Source organism: Engraulis encrasicolus, chromosome 15 (assembly GCF_034702125.1).
Source record: "Engraulis encrasicolus isolate BLACKSEA-1 chromosome 15, IST_EnEncr_1.0, whole genome shotgun sequence".
Classification (NCBI taxonomy): Eukaryota; Metazoa; Chordata; class Actinopteri; order Clupeiformes; family Engraulidae; genus Engraulis; species Engraulis encrasicolus.
The window spans coordinates 39,143,659-39,163,222 of NC_085871.1; the positions used below are offsets into that span (position 1 = coordinate 39,143,659).

At 44.0% G+C, this 19,564-nt stretch overlaps 1 protein-coding gene across 2 annotated transcripts in view; it reads right to left on the bottom strand.

Moving 5' to 3' along the window:
* The window catches only part of LOC134464058 (actin-related protein 3), a 36,099-nt gene extending 20,155 nt beyond the window's left edge, over positions 1–15,944 (bottom strand). The window contains exons 1-4 of one of the 2 annotated variants that reach the window (XM_063217495.1): positions 15,773–15,944; positions 12,740–12,795; positions 6,790–6,914; positions 3,024–3,134 (exon numbers count right to left, since the gene is read on the bottom strand). In XM_063217495.1, coding sequence (XP_063073565.1) covers positions 3,024–3,134; positions 6,790–6,914; positions 12,740–12,795; positions 15,773–15,816 — 336 coding nt within the window. In that variant the 5' untranslated portion in view covers positions 15,817–15,944. Of the gene's footprint in view, positions 1–3,023; positions 3,135–6,726; positions 6,742–6,789; positions 6,915–12,739; positions 12,796–15,772 lie in introns of those variants that run through there. The other variant, XM_063217496.1, reaches the window with a different exon arrangement.
* Between the last annotated feature and the right edge of the window lie 3,620 nt (positions 15,945–19,564).

The window sequence follows — 19,564 nt, forward strand, 5'->3', positions numbered from 1 at the left end:
TACAATCAAGTTTTATTTCAGGGGACCTGCAAAAGGTGGGGTCTATTTTATAGGTGGCCACCTTCAATATACTAGGCCTAAAGTGCAAGGGGAAATCCTGGTTTGTGTTCATAGTACAGCCCTTGGAGGACTTATAAAATAAAATTTCAAGAAGTGGCCCTGGAATGCAAACGGTTCCCCACCCCTATGCTACGGAGATAGCTGACCACTGCTGTAGTAGCACACTGCATGTAGCACACGGACACTGTGTCTTACTTTGTTATGCAAAGTTTACATCAACAGTAGCAGTTTTTTTTCCTCCTCCCTCATCCTACAGGTTAGGATGGGAATTGTCTTGTATCCGTTTCCGATTACAAATCTGTGACCTGGCTTTTCCAAGCTTGCATAGTAATGTCCGTGATGAAATGTCGCAGAGAAAAAAAATCTGAATTGATTATTTGAATCTACCTTTGGGTACTAATAAAGTTATCTATTCTAATCTAGTTGCAACACTAACACTTTAGAAACTTCACTTCTAACTGAAACTACCCAGAGTTGGAGCCAGAATGTCTCCATTAGGGCTGACCTGGAGTCATTGAGTCCAGCTCATCATGCATCAGTCTGCAGTCTTATTCCTCAATCCCTTTCGGTCTTACAGTATGCTTTATTCCAATAAATTCATCACTGTGTAAACTGTGTAAAATGTTTAGTAGTTTATTTCCAGAATTCATGCTGTCCATTCATTAATTGGTAAATATTCATGAAAAGATCAAATTTGGCAGTAGACACAGCACAGTTTCACTTAACAGCATAGTTGCAATACCTACTCTGGCCACCATCTTACACAGTGCACCTTTGAGCAAAAAAAATGGCATGCGTTTTTTTCTGCTTATCTTTCCTGAAGGCACTATTTTTACAGACCAGTGGCCATCACTAGACAGGGGTGGAGCCAGTGAGTCCAGATCATTTTTGGACAAGTCAGCAGCCTTGCATGCTGACCAATGATGATGATTCATTAATGACGCTCAGAGCAGTCTATGCAAGCCCTTACTTATGAAGGGCAAAAAAGCGCCCTATGCCGGAGAGGAAAGTCTCTGACATCAGTCAGCCTGAACTATGATCTCATCATCCAAAGGAGATCGTCGTCTATTAGTCAACTGATTACATTCGAGAGCCTGAATATGATCTCTCTAAAAGTAAAAATGACTGTAATATCTCCTTTGGAGTAGTCCAGAGTGCTCTGAAAGCTTCACACGCACTGCAAATTAGACTGGACAAACAACTAAACGAGTGCAATTCTGTTGCCTGTAGCAATTTACGGGCAACTCTGTGGGAAATGTATACCTTTTGAGGCAGCAAGTAGGCTCTCTTTGAGCTGACGATATTTGCTGTGAAACTCTTAATGCTGCAATTACGCTATAGAGCAAGCTTGGCAATGGTGTGTTCCATTTTATTCCTCATTTATTCCTATTACGGATTGTATTTCAGACCAAGACACTAGCAGTGTGGGGATTGTGAAGAAAAAACGAAGATGCCAAAAACAGTATTCCTTTTTTAGAATCATATTTGCTGTGAAACTCTTAATGCTGCATTACTCGATAGAGCAAGCTGGCAATAGTGTGTTCCATTTATTCTTTGGTGCCTTAATGTTGGTTTTCACAAGTTCCTATTACGGATTGTATTTCAGACCAAGAGACACTAGCGGTGTGGAGATTGTGAAGAAAAACAAGATGCCAAAAGCAGTGTTCCTTTTTTTAGAACCAAAGTTCCCCTTTGGTGCAGTCATAACCCAAGTTCCCCTTTAGAAGAGCACTGAGAGCGGTAACCAATATGCTTCTACAGCAGTGGTTCTTAACCTGAGGTGCGGCCCCCGGGGGGTGCGCCAGAAATTTCAGGGGGTGCGTGGAATTCTGTTTGTGTTGAGGTTGTGACCAATTCTGCTCTCAAACATTCTAATTAGGCCAAATTAAGAGTGAATTACCACATATTTTGATCCACATTTAAGTTCATTAAGGTATTGATTAATGTCTCAAGCAAGAATCATTGTAATTAATTACTTAAATCATTTTCTAGTGCGTATACACATGTAGAAGTTTGGGTTGGGGGTGCGCGGCTTGTCTTCGGCACAGGTAAGGGGGTGCTTCAAGAAAAAAAGGTTAAGAACCACTATGCTACAGGATAGTGCCAACAGTAGAATGGCAGTGAGCGACACTTCTTTGCGTTCAGCGTGTCCTCACACTCTTCAGTAGAAAGTACTGTAGTAGTATCAAAGATTTTCTTAGTACGCCCACCCAATGTAAAGGAGTGTGCTCAAATTCGGGCATTCACCTGACATCACATGGATCTAGGACAGGGGTCGGGAACCTTTTTCATTCGACACGCCACTTCAAATTCCTCCAAGGGCCGTACTATGAACCTAAACCAGGATTTTTCCTGGCAACAACCCGACTGCCAATGAGAAAACGTCCTTTGAATTGCGTTTTTGTGAGATATTAAATTAAACTTCTGTCGTCAATGACGTCCTGCAACGTCGTCGCGAGGCCAAAAGCACAAGGGAGGGCGGGAGTTAGGATAATGCAGGGGTGGGGAACCGTTTTCATTCGAGGGCCACTACAAACGTACTATGAACACAAACCAGGTTTTCACCCGGCACTTTAAGGCTATATTGAAGGTGCCCACCTTTACAAAAGACCCCACCTTCAATATGTCCCCTGAAAATACAACTTAATTGCATTGCAAATGCCATTTCAAAGATCACGTGACCAAACATGAAACTGCATTACTGTGTAAACGACCCTCGAGTTATCAGGTTCCCCACCCCTGAGATAATGGAAAGAACTCGATTCATCCAGTCGGCTCCTCTGGCCCACCCATTAAACTGCATTGTTTTCCCCTCCGAATGCCAGTGCGGTCCAATCACTGCCACTCATTTGGCATATTGATTAGCCAACGTGGGGGCAAACAAGCAATTTCATGGGCGTTCCCAGAGTTGCCGACTGCTTCTATGTGGTCTTTCTCTCTCTGTCTTGCGCTCGCTCTCTCACCAGCAGGAAGTAATGGTCCTCAGGTTCCGCCCGCAGATACTTGAAGATGACCTGCTCCATGAAGCGCTCCATCAAGTCCCAGTCCTCCACGATGCCATGGCGGATAGGCCACTAGAGACGGAGAAAAACAAAGAGAGAGAAAGATAGAGATACATACATGGTTAGTTTCTTTAAGCATAATTACATTCCTTTGTAATTTAACCTACCACACTATCACACCAGGGGTACATTTCTGGAAACCGTAGTTGTTAGCAGTTAGCAACTTCAGTAGTTGCTAATGGGAAATTGCACTGCAACCAACAAAGTAGCTAACATAGTTAGCAACTACGCTTTCCAGAAATGCACCCCAGATCTTATTTACTCTCCAAGTTTCTTTTCCTTTTTTGAAATTACAATTATAAAGTAATATGAGACTATGTCTTTTTCTATATTATTTTTCCTCTGTATCCTGCGTTGGCAACAATGATTATCATTCATCCTAATAAAGCTTTATTTGATTGATTTGAAAGATAGAGGGAGATAGAAAGAGAGAGAGAGACAGAGAGAGAGAGAGAGAGAGAGAGTGAGAGAGAGAGAGAGAGAGAGTGAGTGAGTGAGTGAGTGAGAGAGGGAGAGAGAGAGTGAGGGAGAGAGGGAGAGACTGACACACACACACACAGAGAGAGAGAGAGAGAGAGAGAGAGAGAGAGAGAGAGAGAGAGAGAGAGAGAGAGAGAGAGAGAGAGAGAGAGAGAGAGAGAGAGAACACAGTGGCTTATTCAGTGAAACAGGAACTGACCCATATAATATGGAGAAAATAGAGAGACCGTACAGAGCTGAGACAGATCTCAGCACAGATATACAATATGTGCACTTGATGCATTGCGCTCTTCAGCTCGACTAACCATAAACAATGGCAGCAGCAGTTCTTTATGAGGTCACGGGTTCAAATCCCCTAGCCAGGTCATACATGTAGGTTCAAATGCCGGTAAAGGCAGTGAGCTACGTGGAAACTGCTCACTGCGTCGATTATATAGCGTACATCACATGGTTCGTGTATTGCAATGGTCAGGGCGAGACACAAACAGATGAGGGTTTTTTCCGCTGGATACAGCATTCTGACACGCACGCACACACACGCGCGCACTAAAGTGCATCGAAGTGTCAAACATACAGAGCTTTAGTTCTTCCTGTTTGTCGCTCAAACACCTCATCATCCTCTCTCTCTCCCTATTTCCTACAGACTCTCTCTCTCTCTCTCTCTCACACAAATACACAAGCTGCTTGTGTCTCTCCCACTCAGGCACTCTCTCGTTTACTTACACAAACACACATTTATATACACACACACACACACACACATTTATACACACACACACACACACACACACACACACACACACACACACACACACACACACACACACACACACACACACACACACACACACACACACACACACACACACACACACACACACACACACACACACACACACACACACACACACACACACACACACTTATACACACCCTTATACACACACAGGGCCTCATCTAAATGCCAGTCAGGGTGTCAGTTCAGTTGAGCAGCCAGCTGGCGATAGCTGCCAGGGCCGGACAGCACAGCACAGCACAGCACAGCTAATCCAGCCATGGAACCGGAACACTGTCTCCCTCACCCTCTCTCGCTCGCTCGCACGCATGCACGCACGCTCACACACACACACACACACTAAGTTAATACGGTTCCGCTCTCACCCACACTCCTGCTGTGATAGTAGACCCAAACGAGAGAGCTTCACAATAAATACACACATACGCACACACGCTAAGTTAATACTGCCCCGCTCTCATCAACACTCCTGCTGTGATAGTGGACCCCAACGAGAGAGAGCCTCATAGTGCGCGCACGCGCACACGCACACGCACACACACACAGTCTACAACACAAAACACACACTGACGAATCCTCTTTGTTTAGAGCTTAGCAACTAAAATGCATAAAAGCCAACTAAATATTAGATTAATATAAAACGTAGCGAAAAGGTTTTATACAAAGACACTTTCAGTTATTTAAAGTACTGCTTATTAACGCTATGCTTGAAATGTAGGTTTATGTCCTCTCCTTACTTAACCCTTGAAAGGTGTTTGAGCGAAATTCACTGTCAACTGACAATAAAGTGAAGATCATATTGTGTGTCAAGCCCTCTGTAACATACTCCTCAAATTTCACCACCTTATTTGAGGCTTGTGTCTAACAGAGGTATCTAGGCGTGGGAGGGATGAGTGGGCAAGGTGTCACTGCCCGCCTTAGATACAAATCACTGGGGGGAAACTCTGGTTTCACACACGCGCACACACACACTCACACGGCAGCCCTTCAGACCACTGAAAATAGATGCTACTGTACAACTTCCTCCATTCAAAACAGAAATGGGACAAAAAAAATGTGGTCAGTCACACTAGCTAACAAGCATTCGAACAGCTAGGCTAGGTCAAATAGATAAGATCGAACTAAAACATTGACTTTGTAGCATTTTGGACTTTTTATGTGTTTACTTGATAGTGACAGTGAAGAGATGACGGGAAATATTTTGGGGGGTGGCATCAAGAAATGACTCGGGGACGACTGAAACCCAGCATAACAGTAGAGTCCTTTAGTCGTTTGAGCCACTGCCAAGGGCCATAAAAACAGTGTTTACGTGAATGCTTCACAACAGCTATATAAATACAAAGGCTTAGGTGACTGACTACCTGACGGCCTTCAGGCAGTACGGAAAAGAGGAACGGCCTCCTTGCCTTGAGAAACAGAAACTTCACACCACTGCTTGCTTTGCTCCAGCGTTACCCTAAGTCGCTTGCATCATAACAATATCATTCTCAGATCTCAATCACAGGAACTTGGCTGACACGTAGATAATTGAGGCTTCATCCAAAATGTTCACATAACATAACCATCACATTATATTTGCCTTTACATTACATTACACTACATTTGCCTACAGTTTTATCCAAAGAGACATGAAGTTATTATGGGCTATACTATTGCTTAGAGTACCCGGAGTCCCTCGGTGTGTCCCTTGCTCAAGGACACTTGAACCATGTGTGAAGGTGTTTGGACTGGCAAGAGATGGATTTCAATCTAAAACCATCCATCTCAAAACCATTACGCCACACACGCCATTATGGCCACACGACTGCCCACATAAAACATAATGCCGTGAACTATGTGCATGCACAATGGACAGCCTGGTCTGATCAAGCCAGGAGCTGAGTGCAATCGGATCTCCAGTATTGCAGAGGCAGCAGCGTACGGGAACCCCAGCGGGTGAGAGAATTATTTTGGGGCGGCCTGATTTTCTGCCCGTGTGCTCAACTTTGCCTTCATTTCCTGCGCTTGTCTAATTATTACTACATCACACAGTCAGTGGTTCTCAGAGATGTGCATCTCTGCGGTCTGTAAGCAGTGTTCCTTCCTACATCCAGTGTATCTCTGTGCCGTCTGTCTCTACGCCATTTTCCTTCACCAGATGTTTGAAGCAACGTTCATTTAATGTATGTGCAGTGCAATTACTGATGACGGTTGTATTATTTTTAGACGCTTACAGCTTTCACAGCGAGATGTCTTGTCATAAGCTTTCATGGTGAAACGTTCCCTTGGTAGCATATGTGGGCTTATGAAGTAGGCCTAGTACTGTATTGGCGTACTGGGGTCTGTTACCTTGGTAGCATATGTGGGCTTATGAAGCAGTACTGTATTGAAGGATTGGTGTCTGTTGTTTACCTTGGTAGCATATGTGGGTTTGTCGATGGCCTCGTCTCCGATGAAGAAGTCCAGGTCGTCCACCCCCTTCATCATCCTCCTCTGCGCCTGGTCGCCCACCTTCGCCGACTCCTTGATGGCGATACCTGCAGACAGATGAAATTTAAATTACATTACATTATATTATATTACACATATCTATCCAAAGCGACTTACAGTTATGGCATTTAAGTACAGCAGAGAAGACGGCACACTCAAGTACAGATGAATAGTGCACTCTCTACTTTAAGGTCACTCTCACCTCACCTCCCGATTTTGTGTTCCATACAGGGCTCTAAATTAACTTTTTTCATCACCAGCCATATCGGTTAGCAGATGCTGTCTTTTCTACCAGCCAAAGTGAAATTTCACCAGAATTTGGCTGGTTGGCTGGTGTTAATTTAGAGCCCTGGTTCCACATAGACCATTCTATGGCACAGCACCACAGAATAAATTCCGAGCGTCACAAATTGATCAACAGCCAAACACACACATTGATGGGGGTATGCGTGTAGCTCTTGCACTGGCACAATGTTTTTTGCCCATAGCACCACACAATGCTACTTGGTCAATGGGAAACACAGTTTATGGTAATGCTTTTTAATGGAAACCTCATTGAGGAAACTTCATTGAGAGACTTCCCCCTCACCCCCCAGCAGATTAGTGTGTAGAATGCAGCTAGCTACTAGAAAGGCAAAGTGCAGTAACTACGCCGGCCAACACTGAAACTGAGAAAAATGCCTTCAAAGCCTTGGTATAAGGTTGGGTTAGTTACTGCAAATTTGACATTGCAATATCCCTAAAACGGGACAAAGAGTTGCTTGGAACATAAGTCTTTGTCTTAACATAACAGTGTAAAGAAGACCATTTTCAGTCTTAACACAGTTTTGACAAAATGTGTTACTGCACTTTGCCTTTGCAGGGCAGAGCTGGCAGTGTTTCCCCCAGAATTTTTGTCAGTCAAGGTGGTGGGGCGTTAAAAGTGTGTTTTTTTGGCTAAGCACCAAATTGCATTCACAACATGAAATATGTCTCTTTTCAGAGGCCTAGTCAAGGTGGTTGGTGTTTCTTGTTAAGGGGGGCGCCTCAGTAATAAAGTGCTGGGGGAAACCCTGGCTGGTTACTACACTAAACCCAGCCCCCCTCCCTTATGTCATGACACAGGTTTTTAATTCAAACTCATTGCAAAAAGGCCTTACACCACCACCCACCCACACACAACACAAACAGACACAAACAGACACAAACAGACACAAACAGACACAAACAGAAACACACCCCCACACACACCCCCACACACACATACAACTCCTGTACGAAAAAGCGCTGAGGTGTGCCGAGTCTGACCACAGCTATGACTACTGAGCACGGAGGCTCTGAGCCCTTCTGAGGCCTACTAGAAAGGTTCTAAACACAGTCAGCCGCCGTTTCCTGCTTCCTGCTCTGGCCGCATGGTGCGTGGTGTCTGACTCATCTCAGCACCAGTGGCAGAACAATTGCTAACAGGGCCCCAGGGCAATATCATTTATAGGGGCCCCTATACAGCTTGCCAAGGTCACAATAGGGCCCCCACCACCAATACTGGAGGGTCATGGGCCCAGGGGCAGGTGCCCTGCTCGCCCTCCCTATAGCTCTGACTCATCTCAGCACTATTTCAACAGCGGACGGCTAGAGAGCAGCACACAGAGGTCCAACCATGCTACAGTTCCACCTCCTGGTGCTGTGGTAGGCAGAGGCAGAGGCAGATCTCTTCCTTTCTCAGCATTAGCAGGGAACTGCTATTTAAAACACACACGCTCATAGAGCTAACTAGTGAAGATTCATATATGACCACCAAAAAAACGGTATGTTTGAGTCAACAGCAGAGAGGTTCTCAGCACTATTTTAACCGTGGACAGCCAGAGAGCAGCACACAGCTACACCTACACACCCTGCTGCTACAGTGGTCTACAGAGATAAACTCTATTACAGTGGTTCTCAACCTTTTTTTGAACAAACTCCCCCTTGGCCTCAACAGAAGCCTTCCAACGCCCCCTTGACAACACACCCCCCCCCCCGCCAGAATTGAAAAATTAAATCGACTGACGCCCCCCAATGACAACTAAGCTCCGTCCCCTCTCAACTGTATCCCTCTCAACTCCCCCCTAGGGCTCCCCAACGTTCCCAGGGGGGCATTACCGCCCCCGTTGGGAAACACTACTCTATTGGGAGAACTAAGAACAAGAACATCTTTGGTCTACAGAGGCAGTCCTCTTCCTTTCTCAGCATTAGCAGGGAACTGCTATTTAAAACACACACGCTCATAGAGCTAACTAGTGAAGATTCATATATGACCACCAAAAAAACGGTATGTTTGAGTCAACAGCAGAGAGCAGAGCACACACACACACACACCTGCTGCTGCTGCTGTGGTCTACAGAGAGAGACACTCTATTGCAGTGGTTCTCAACCTTTTTTGAACAAACGTATCCTTGACCTCATCATAAGCATCCCAACACCCCCTTGACCTCATCACAAGCCTTCCAATGTCCCATTGGCCTCATCACAAGCCTTCCAACGCCCCCTTGACCTCATCATAATCCTGACAACACCCCCCCCCTTAGAATTAAAACAAATTAAATGAACTAATGCCCCCAAATGGCAACTAAGCACCGCCCCCTCTCAACTGCATCTTTCTCAGCGCGCCCCAACTCCCCCTGGGGGGCTGTATCGCCCCCGTTGGGAAACAGTACTCTATTGGGAGAACTAAGAACATCTTTGGTCTACAGAGGCAGTCGTCTTCCTTTCTCAGCATTAGCAGGGAACTGCTATTTAAAAACATACACGCTCACATAGAGAGAGCAGCCTACTAAAGATTCATTCATGACCACCAAAAATATGTTGGATTCAACAGCAGAGAGGTTCAACCGTGGTGCTACAGCTGCTGCTATTAATGTGGTCTAATAGGCGCAGGAGTCCCTCTTTTGTCACCATCAGCAGGGAACTGATATTTAAAAACACACAAATCCTCACACATAAGGATTTTACTAGTGATGATTCATTTCCCACCACCAAATATGGCAGTCAGATGGCTAGATCGGCTTTATCTAAGGAAAGTACAACAATGCTGCTGCAATGCTGCTATTGCTGTATTGAACAAATCTCAGTGTGGGGTCAAAAAAAGTTTTGGTCCCTTAAGAGCATGTCAGTCAGTATCAAGCTTTAGGGGTTTTAGAGAACCATCTGCAACTATTACGATGCCAAATATACCACATGAAAGTGTGCTTACTGACACATTACTGTGGTCTAAAGCAGAAACAGAAATCTTTTTTTGTCAGCATAGAGAAAACTGACACACATTATACATATTTTCTAGCAATGGTTTCTAACCAGAGAATATGCGAATATCATGGATAGATGTGCAAAACCCAAGAGCGGAGTTGCAACAATGCTAAAGCTAAGCTTATTGCTGTTGCCATAACATTGCTGTGGTGGTTTAATAGAGGCAGGAGTCTGAAGTCTACCTCTGTCAGCATAGAGAAGACTACAACAGCACACACACACACACACACACACTTAATTTAATGGTTTCTGTCCGATTACACCCGTATCAAAGCTTTAGCTAGTGTTTTTAATCTGATACAGTAGTATAGACCTACACTACTGAGGAGCTAGACCGCATTGAGAGTTAATTGCTATTCGAGAGACCTACATCACAAAAAAAAACATTCGAAAAAGCAAAGCAGGGCTCCGCTTCTGAAAAGCATCGTTGTTAACCAGTTAGCAACTTAGTAGGTTGCCAATGGGGAAATAGCATTGCAACCAAGTTAAGTTGCTAACTTGGTTAGCAATGATGCCGTCAGGAAACACACCCCACATTCAGAAAAACGGTTGAGGCAACAATAAACACACTCCCTGAAAACCAAATTGTTTTTGAATTCAGAGCAGAACTCAGGTCCGATTTTTATTATCCGATACAGTGGATACCTGCACTGTGTGCCTGTGATGGCTGCAGAAGAAAGTGGACTTTGGATGCACCACTGGAGTTGGTTGCGGTCCAACAATGTGCATTTTATTTATTTAATCAAACAGGTAAAGTGACACTTAATGATGCTTACAATGCACAACACCTGTAGTCTTTGGCACAGTTGTTACAGAAAGCAGAGTCTAACAACTAATCCTGTTGGGTGTGATCTGGTTAAACCAAGTAAATACAAATCATCCATTACCGATGTTGGAAAGAAAGCCGACCATGATTGAAAGCAAGGCACAGAGTCTATACTGCTGACAAGGAAGCTTGTTAGACACACTAGTGTGGATGGACCACACACTGCTGCCTTCAGTGGCTGAAGCAGCTGGGGGGGGAGGAGGAGGCGATGTGGAGTGTGGACAGGACATTGCACAGTCAGTCGCTGCTTCTGCAAGTCCGTGCATGAAGAAGAGTGGGATGTGCGCTGCGCTTCCCTTCCCCTCTCTTAAGTACTTCTGCTCTTGTCTAGTTTGAGCACCCTGAAGCACTAAGGCAAGAGTCAATTTTATTTATAAAAGCTCTTTAAAATACAACAGAGGTAGCTGTCCAAAGTGCTGGACAAGTAGGAGGACTTGAAAGAATCTTTCAACATTAGAACACACAGACATACATACTTGAGGACACAGTACAAATACAAAGACCATTTGACAATAAAAGAGAAATAGTCACAATCAGTAAGATCTAAAAACTAAGAGGAGCGAAACCACTATATTCATAAATGTACATGTGATGAAGGTGTACACGTGAACCCCACACACACACACACACACACACACACACACACACACACACACACGCACACGCACACGCACACGCACACGCACACGCACACGCACACACACACACGCACACACACACACACACACGCACACACGCACACACACACACACACACACACACACACACACACACACGTCTCTCCCCTCCTCTGCTGGAAACTTCCTTGAAGTTGTCTACTATTACAGCGCTTCAAAGCGATGGCTGCCCACTTAAAAACGCAGGCAGAGTGTTACTCTTGGCAGTGCCTGGTGCTTCATACACAGAAAGAGGAAGAGGAGGAAGAAGTAGGAAGAAGAGAGTAAAAGGACACAGAGGAAAAGGAGCAGAAGGAAAAGAAGAAAATTGAAGGGAGAAGAAGAAGAAGAAAATAGAAGAAGAGAGAAGGATAAGAAGAAGGGTGAAGGAGAGGAAGAGGGGAAAATGGAGGGGTGGGGTATTAACCCACTTCCTGTGTTTGCGCGGGCAGCCTGGGAGATCGTTTCCTGTCAAGCTGTGCTGCCATCAGCAGCATCACATAAGGCTACTGTAAACACTGATTTCTAAATCAGGACCACGTTTCTCGAAAGCATCGTTGCTAACCAGCTAGCAACTTACTAGGTTTCCAATGGGAAATTGCATTGCAACCAAGTAAGTTGCTAACTTTGTTAGTAACGAGAAACACACCCAATGCTACGTGGGAACCTGAGTAACTAGTAGCATTGGGCAACACTGTCTGCAGAGTATACTGTACTCATTTCGAATCAGTAGCCGATGCTAACTCAGTTCAAAATGTGATTAACCGTTAGTGTTCTGCAACAGTAATCTGCATAGTATTCTCTAACTTCCAAACACAACTTCATACAAAGGCAAACCAGACTGATCAACTGTATAGCCTGGTCATCACTATGTGTGGCTACATAACAAATACACTCATTTCCAATTAAATACTAGGTCAGCTGAAACTGTGATTAGCCGTTATCCTGAGAGAGAGAGAGAGAGAGAGAGAGAGAGAGAGAGAGAGAGAGAGAGAGAGAGAGAGAGAGAGAGAGAGAGAGAGAGAGAGAGAGAGAGAGAGAGAGAGAGAGAGTTTAAGTCTCAAGAAAGGAACATATTAAAAATGAATCAAAACAGAAACAAAACAAAAATGGAGAGAAGTATACTCACAAGATGGAACGATAAACTGGGGCTCTGTGTTGCCGGCATATCCGAGCTTTGTGTATCTGGATGAGAGAGAGAGAGAGAGAGAGACAGAGAGAGAGAGAGAGAGAGAGAGAGAGAGAGAGAGAGAGAGAGAGAGAGAGAGAGAGAGAGAGAGAGAGAGATCATGATAGCAAAAAAGGGATGGAGAGAGAGTGATGAGAGAGGGGGAGAGAAAAGGGCAGACAAGAAGAATTAAATGAGTATACTATGCACCACACTCTTCAGGGTTTCCCCAGCACTTTATTGCTAAGGCGGCCACTTTGACAAGAAACACCTATCACCTTGACTAGGCCCCTGAACAGATAAGGATTTCATGTTGTGAATGTAATTTCTAATGCTGCTTAACCAAAAAAAGCAAACTTAACACCCCACCACCTTGTCTAACAAAAATTCAGCTGGAAACACTGAACATACTATGCAAGGCTGAAGCCTCTTCCCAGCTCACTGAAAGCAAGTGTATAATATGTCCATGCACTCAATTGTTATTGATTTGACAACTGCTGTGCACAGGACAGTGGGCAATGCCCCCGAGTTAAGCAAATTGTAAACACAATGACTATCATTGCAGAGTGCTTATATGGTTCACTATGACCGTCACACCCCTGTCTAAGACAGCAGTAAATGTGTTTTGACTAAGTTTTGACTGAGAGCATACCTTCTGAGATATGAACAATACAACTGCAAAAGTGCTGCCTGCACAGTGATGGTCCTATCATATAAATGGGCACAATGTAGGATTACCTACTTTGCGCGGTGCCCGTGGCATGCCTGTCTCAGTCTACACAAAATAATGCTGTTTAACTAAGCTCGCTGTGAGAATGTTTTCATCACAGAATGCCAGCAGTTGATAGAGCAAATGTGATCCTATCTGGCGTTATGCACAGCGATTTTTCAGTATGAGAAGTGTTTCCCACGTAACTCGACCGGGTCGCTCTGTCAAAAGCTACATTTCTCTGACAGAGGACCGTGAAAGTGGTCGCGAGAGTCATCGTTCACTTACAGTACTATTGACTCACATATGCACCAGCTGACTCAGGACTGTGATTAAATCAACCTTTTATTCCTACATAGCGCGGCTTTAATGTCATTCCGTTTGGATGCTGCCATTTTTGTCATTCCCCCCTCCCTTGGACTCTTGTACGTGACGCTTTGATATTTTCATATTTGAGGATACACTTCCTCAGAGTGGACAAGTGCAGTTAAGATTTGGTACAGCAACTGTTTGGTTGAATTGTATGTGTAAATCCAGGAGTTAAATCTTTCTATCCAAATATTTATCCACACATCCATGGCGAGACTGACCACAGCTTCAGACTAAGTGCCATGATTGCAAAAAACTCTTGGGTGTGTTCAAACTGATACTGTAAACAACCTGATTCAATTCCATAACCATCATATAACCAAAAACATGTTACCATAATTGCTGAGGTCAGCACCTGTCTGTCCATAAAAAAAACCCAAACAAATATTGAATGTGCGCCTTTATAATAATTACAGTTACTACTGTATTTTGCCGGGAGGTGTGTATTCCACTTCTCTGTTATTGTGTAACTGTATAAGCTTAGCTGAGAGCTGTCTCAGGTCTATACTTGCAGTTCACCCCGTCAGCTCACCCTATGCAACTTCAGTTGACACCTGATCTGGGGCCTGTTGTAGCCTAAAGTTTCGATAGCCCTGTGTGTAAGGAGAACTGATTTGTAGACCCGCCCAACATCAGTTCTCGAACACCTTGCAAGGTAAGGTAAAGGGCGGGGTCTGTCAGCATTCCAGAACGAATTCCCTACTTGTCCAGATAGGCCACATTACTGGGCCTTTACAATCACCGCAGCAGTGCAAAAATGCTTGCCTGAGGTCTTCCCTGAGCACTTAATTCAGTATCTGTAGAAACCACCCTTTTTAATAAATAAAAGAAAAGCTTTAAAGACTCCGTTTTGGAAAGGTAATCCCATCGTTGAGTCAAATGCCAGTTTAACAAAAAAAAAAAAAATAGGACAGGGAATGGACGTAAAGGGGAAGTTGCAAATGAAAAAAAGAACACAGTGACAACCTGTGTAGAACTAGCTGCAGACACCGGTCGACAGTGTCACGGGGGACAATGCCTTATAAGGAACTACAGAAATTCAACAGTAGCATGACGGCAGAAAAGCAGCAGTATTTCGATGCTCGCGACTCAATCGAAGCATCCTTTCTACACGTGCAAAACAACTTCAAACCGCACATTTTCAATAATAGGTGACAATTATCGCTGTAACATTACTCTATTACGAACCAGACAGACTAATGGCGTGTGATTTTTCAAGAGCGGAGCTAAACTCGCCTACATTAAACCCAGGAAGTAGGAAAGACATCTGCATATGCGGCCGCTGACTGTCAGATTTGGCAACAAGGCTCCGCTAACCCGAGAGCTGCCTAGCTGTGGCAGATATTATACGGGTTAGCTGTTGACAAGCTAGCTATCAGCTACATTGTCAGATCGCTAATAGTATGTGACCCATTTAAGCAATGAAATCAATGGCATCAACTTCCCCGAGGTTAAACAAGGGGCGCCCATCAAGGTGATGGTGCTTTCTTCTTCTATAGCTGCAAATGAGGAAGTTCACGTCAGGAGGCATATTTGATCTCTGCTGTCTGGCCTCATCTTGAGAATATCCGTGGGTAGCTAGCTGGTATTAGCATGGTTCGCCGATGCATAGTAATGAATGAAAAAATACTAGCTGATGCTTTGTGTCATTGCATACGCTGCCCTTCCAACACTGAAATATGTAGACTTCGCCGAGATGTCATTTTCAATCAGAGTATCATCTATGCAAAGGATCTAGCAGAGACTGCTGAGTGAACACACCCAACATTTCCGCCCAAGCTACCTGATATGCCAGCTCTGGAAGACGACTGCTGACTGGCTAAGTTAGCCAACCAGCTAGCCTGTTCGTCAGAGCAATCATATCTGGGTACCAGCTATGCTAGCAAGAATTGCAAAATACAACAGCAGCAACTTACCCCGTGCCACAATCAACCACACACGCCGGTAACCGTCCTGCCATCGTTTACTGTGTGTAGAACTAATTTGCTATGTCTAAATGTGATATTCAAGTGGTTAAATTGTAGATTTTTCTCTGTCTCGGGTAGAGGAAAGACCGACAGAGGCGGAACCCTGAACCCGAACAGAGAAGCGTCTACTTCCGCAATTAGTTCTATTCAACGCGGAAGCCGCAAATGGCTGACGTAAGGCTGGGCGAGAAATAACAGTGGTTCGCAAAAACACAGGGAAGAGAAGTTGTTGGACTCAAATGCAAGAACTTTGTTCTGGTTTCACTGATTGATTAAATGGATGCCTAATCAAAACAGCAACTCAAAGCATCGCCAGACTGGAAATCTCACCCATTCGGCCTGATTACTAAAACAGACCTCTGTCCTGGTACACTTGTGACTTGAGTGGGCTGGTGAACATCTGTGTTGCTGGACATCCTCAAATGCCCGACATTCCACAGACTAGTCTGGACTGAAAGATAGCCACTAGTTGAGTGGATGGAAAAACTGAAAGCGTTTATTTTGCAACCCATTTAAACCCAGTAGCCTATTCTCTTGGGTCTGTTTGTTTTACAAGCATGGGGAAAAGTAATTTAGTTTAGTCTCCCAAGGCCTACATAGAATAAGCTAATATAAAAATATAAAAAAGGCCTCATCAATCAGTAGGCCTAGCCTATGGCCTGTTGATGTCATGGAAAATAAACATGATATTCATAATCTATTAACGTGGCATCAGTCTAGCCCTGTGTTTTTTCTCGTTGTTTTAAAAAAAAATCATATGGTTGAGTTGCTTTTGAATAGAAAAGCTAAAAGGCTGCTTGCCAAAAATGTCAGCAAAAGGCTGCATGCTTAGCCTATTGTTTTAGACCATATGCAGACCTAGGCCAAGGCCTACATGGCATGATTACGCCAGAGCATTTCAGTGGTGCGGATATGGTGAATGAAATTGGATTGAAATGCCAACAGTAGGCTAGTTGAGATGAGCTTATTGTTCTTTGACACATTCCTTAACTAAGAAAAGGCACATGGGCTTGCTTGCTGTTGACACAGCACATCACATTGTGCATGTGCATATAGGACCTGCATGTGCAGTGCATTACACATGAAGAATATACAATGAAGCAACTGTCTTATAGGCCTAGGTACTTTATTATGTGTTAACGTATCAAACATTTGAGACCAACTTCCTATGACATGTACCAATGCCATAAATAAACTGAACATGCGTGCAGTTATGTCCACACATGCTTGCTCATCCCATCTTGCCCAAATAAGGATGTAAAATAAACATGGCTTTCAATGCAATTCCAAACTCTGCCTGCAGAGGGCAAAGAGAACACAGTATGACAGCCTGCTAATCCCTGTGTTACTGTTATTGTGGCCCACTTAGAAAAAAACTGCCTTTGTTCCTCTATATTGAGAATGTGCCAGTATTCACTAAAACCATGCCTTTCAACCCGTTAAGACACAGCGTTTGCAATGACCAAGTCATAGTGCATTACTAAAGGCCCTGTGTTATGCCATAGTATTGTAGTATGGTGCTCAACCTTTCAATGACTATTACAGCATGCCACTGGAGGTATGGCATGCATTAAGGGGGTACACTTAAAAATGAGAGTTTAGTTGTTGAGACGTGTGGAAAAAAAGTGAAAGCCCATTGGGAAATTCCAACTCCCATTGTCATTGTGACACAGCACTCCACAGCACACAAGTGAACAGTGCACACAGCGAAATTGCATTTATGCCTCACCCATGCAAGTGTGATCTTCTCTTGTAAAAAAAGACAACATGAGATAGTTTGTGACAGTAAAGACAACATTTTGGGTCACATCAAGGAATTTATAATGGAATCTCATGGAAAGCTGATCACTCAATCCAGCTGTCTGTGTGTGTACTGAAAAAGGGGAACCGGTGCACTTCCGTGTGAAGGCAATAAACCATTTTAATGCAAAACATATGGGCCAGGTCACATGACAGGAAGATCTCATAGTAAATGTCTATTTGGAGTGGGTACGGTCTTACTGCAAATGGGGTCGTCGGGGGGCCTATTAACTGATACTCAACTACATCATAACAACATTGCATGGCATTACTGAGAGCCTTAAGTAACAGATTAAGACATGGCGATTACAATTTTGGTGACAGTAAGGTTATAACATAGGCTGCGCTAAGGGGTTAATACTATGATCTGAAAACAAACACATCTTCATGGGGTCTAAATTATCCTTTCAAAGCCTGACTAATGAGTGTTTTAATTCACCACAACTGCAAATCACCATTTTGTCTCCAACATGGACTATATCTTCACCATTTGGCCGGTGGGGGCTGTTGGCTGCTGTTCTTCTCTTCTCTCCTCTTCTCTTCTCTTCTCTTCTCTTCTCTTCTCTTCTCTTCTCTTCTCTTCTCTTCTCTTCTCTTCTCTTCTCTTCTCTTCTCTTCTCTTCCCATAGGCTACGCATAATGCTTCTCATCAAATCGGGCAGTATAGTTCTGTGCTGATAATTTATTCTATTCTATTCTAGAATTAGCATACTATATCTATATAGTTTAACTATATAAAATGCTGCCAATAAAATAGAATAAAAATGTTTAAAATCCTATAGGCCTATACATTTAGCCTATTATATTAAAGTTAATCTGTCTGAATTTAACTTACACTATTCTCTGCTTCTAGCGTACGTATTCTCTGCTTCTCATGGGCGTTCTGTGCTGCTAATGTGCAATTCAATTCTCTAATTCTATTATAGTAAATGCCCTCTTGTTAGACTCTGCCTCTGCCAGACAGTGCAATTCAGTGGTACCACAATATGGCCGCCACAGGCCTTATTGCGCTTTTGAGAGCTCATCATCTCTTAGGCCCTCAAAGAAATATCTCTCTCCTTTTCCCATCACTCGATACCACCAGCCCATCCACACCACAGATAAACATGTGCGCGCACGCACACACACAAACGAAAACACACGCTCACACACACACACTGGCGCGCACAGACACATGCACGCGCACACACAGAGACAAACACACACACACACACACACACACACACACACACACACACACACACACACACACACACACACACACACACACACACACACACACACACACACTTTCCCCCTTCTCCCATCCTATCCTGCAGTAGTAGGCCTATATTGCCTATTGAGTTGAAGGGGGTTGTGGGATCTCTGCTTTGAGATGATATCATGATATCATTGATTTACCTTCCTCTGGAGAACAGGGTTAAAGTACAGTGGGTGAATGTGTTGCTGCTGGTGGTGTGTGTGTGTGTGTGTGTGTGTGTGTGTGTGTGTGTGTGTGTGTGTGTGTGTGTGTGTGTGTGTGTGTGTGTGTGTGTGTGTGTGTGTGACTTTCTCATCAGTTGCAGGATGATAAGGAAGATATATTGAGTATTATTGGATATAGCTCAGAGGCTGTCTATCTGGCCAGATCCATAGGCCTCCCACCATGTTATGCATCAGGATTCACACCAGAAACATTCTCTTCTCTTCTCTTCTCTTCTCTTCTCTTCTCTTCTCTTCTCTTCTCTTCTCTTCTCTTCTCTTCTCTTCTCTTCTCTTCTCTTCTCTTCTCTTCTCTTCCTCCTTTTTTCCCTCTGGCATCGCTCCTGTCCTCCTACCAGATTCCTTCTCCTCTCCTCTCCATTTGCTTCTCTGTTTTTTTCTTCTCCTCTCCTCTCCTCTCCTTTCCTTTCCTTTCCTTTCCTTTCCTTTCCTTTCATTTCCTCTCCTTTCCTTTCCTTT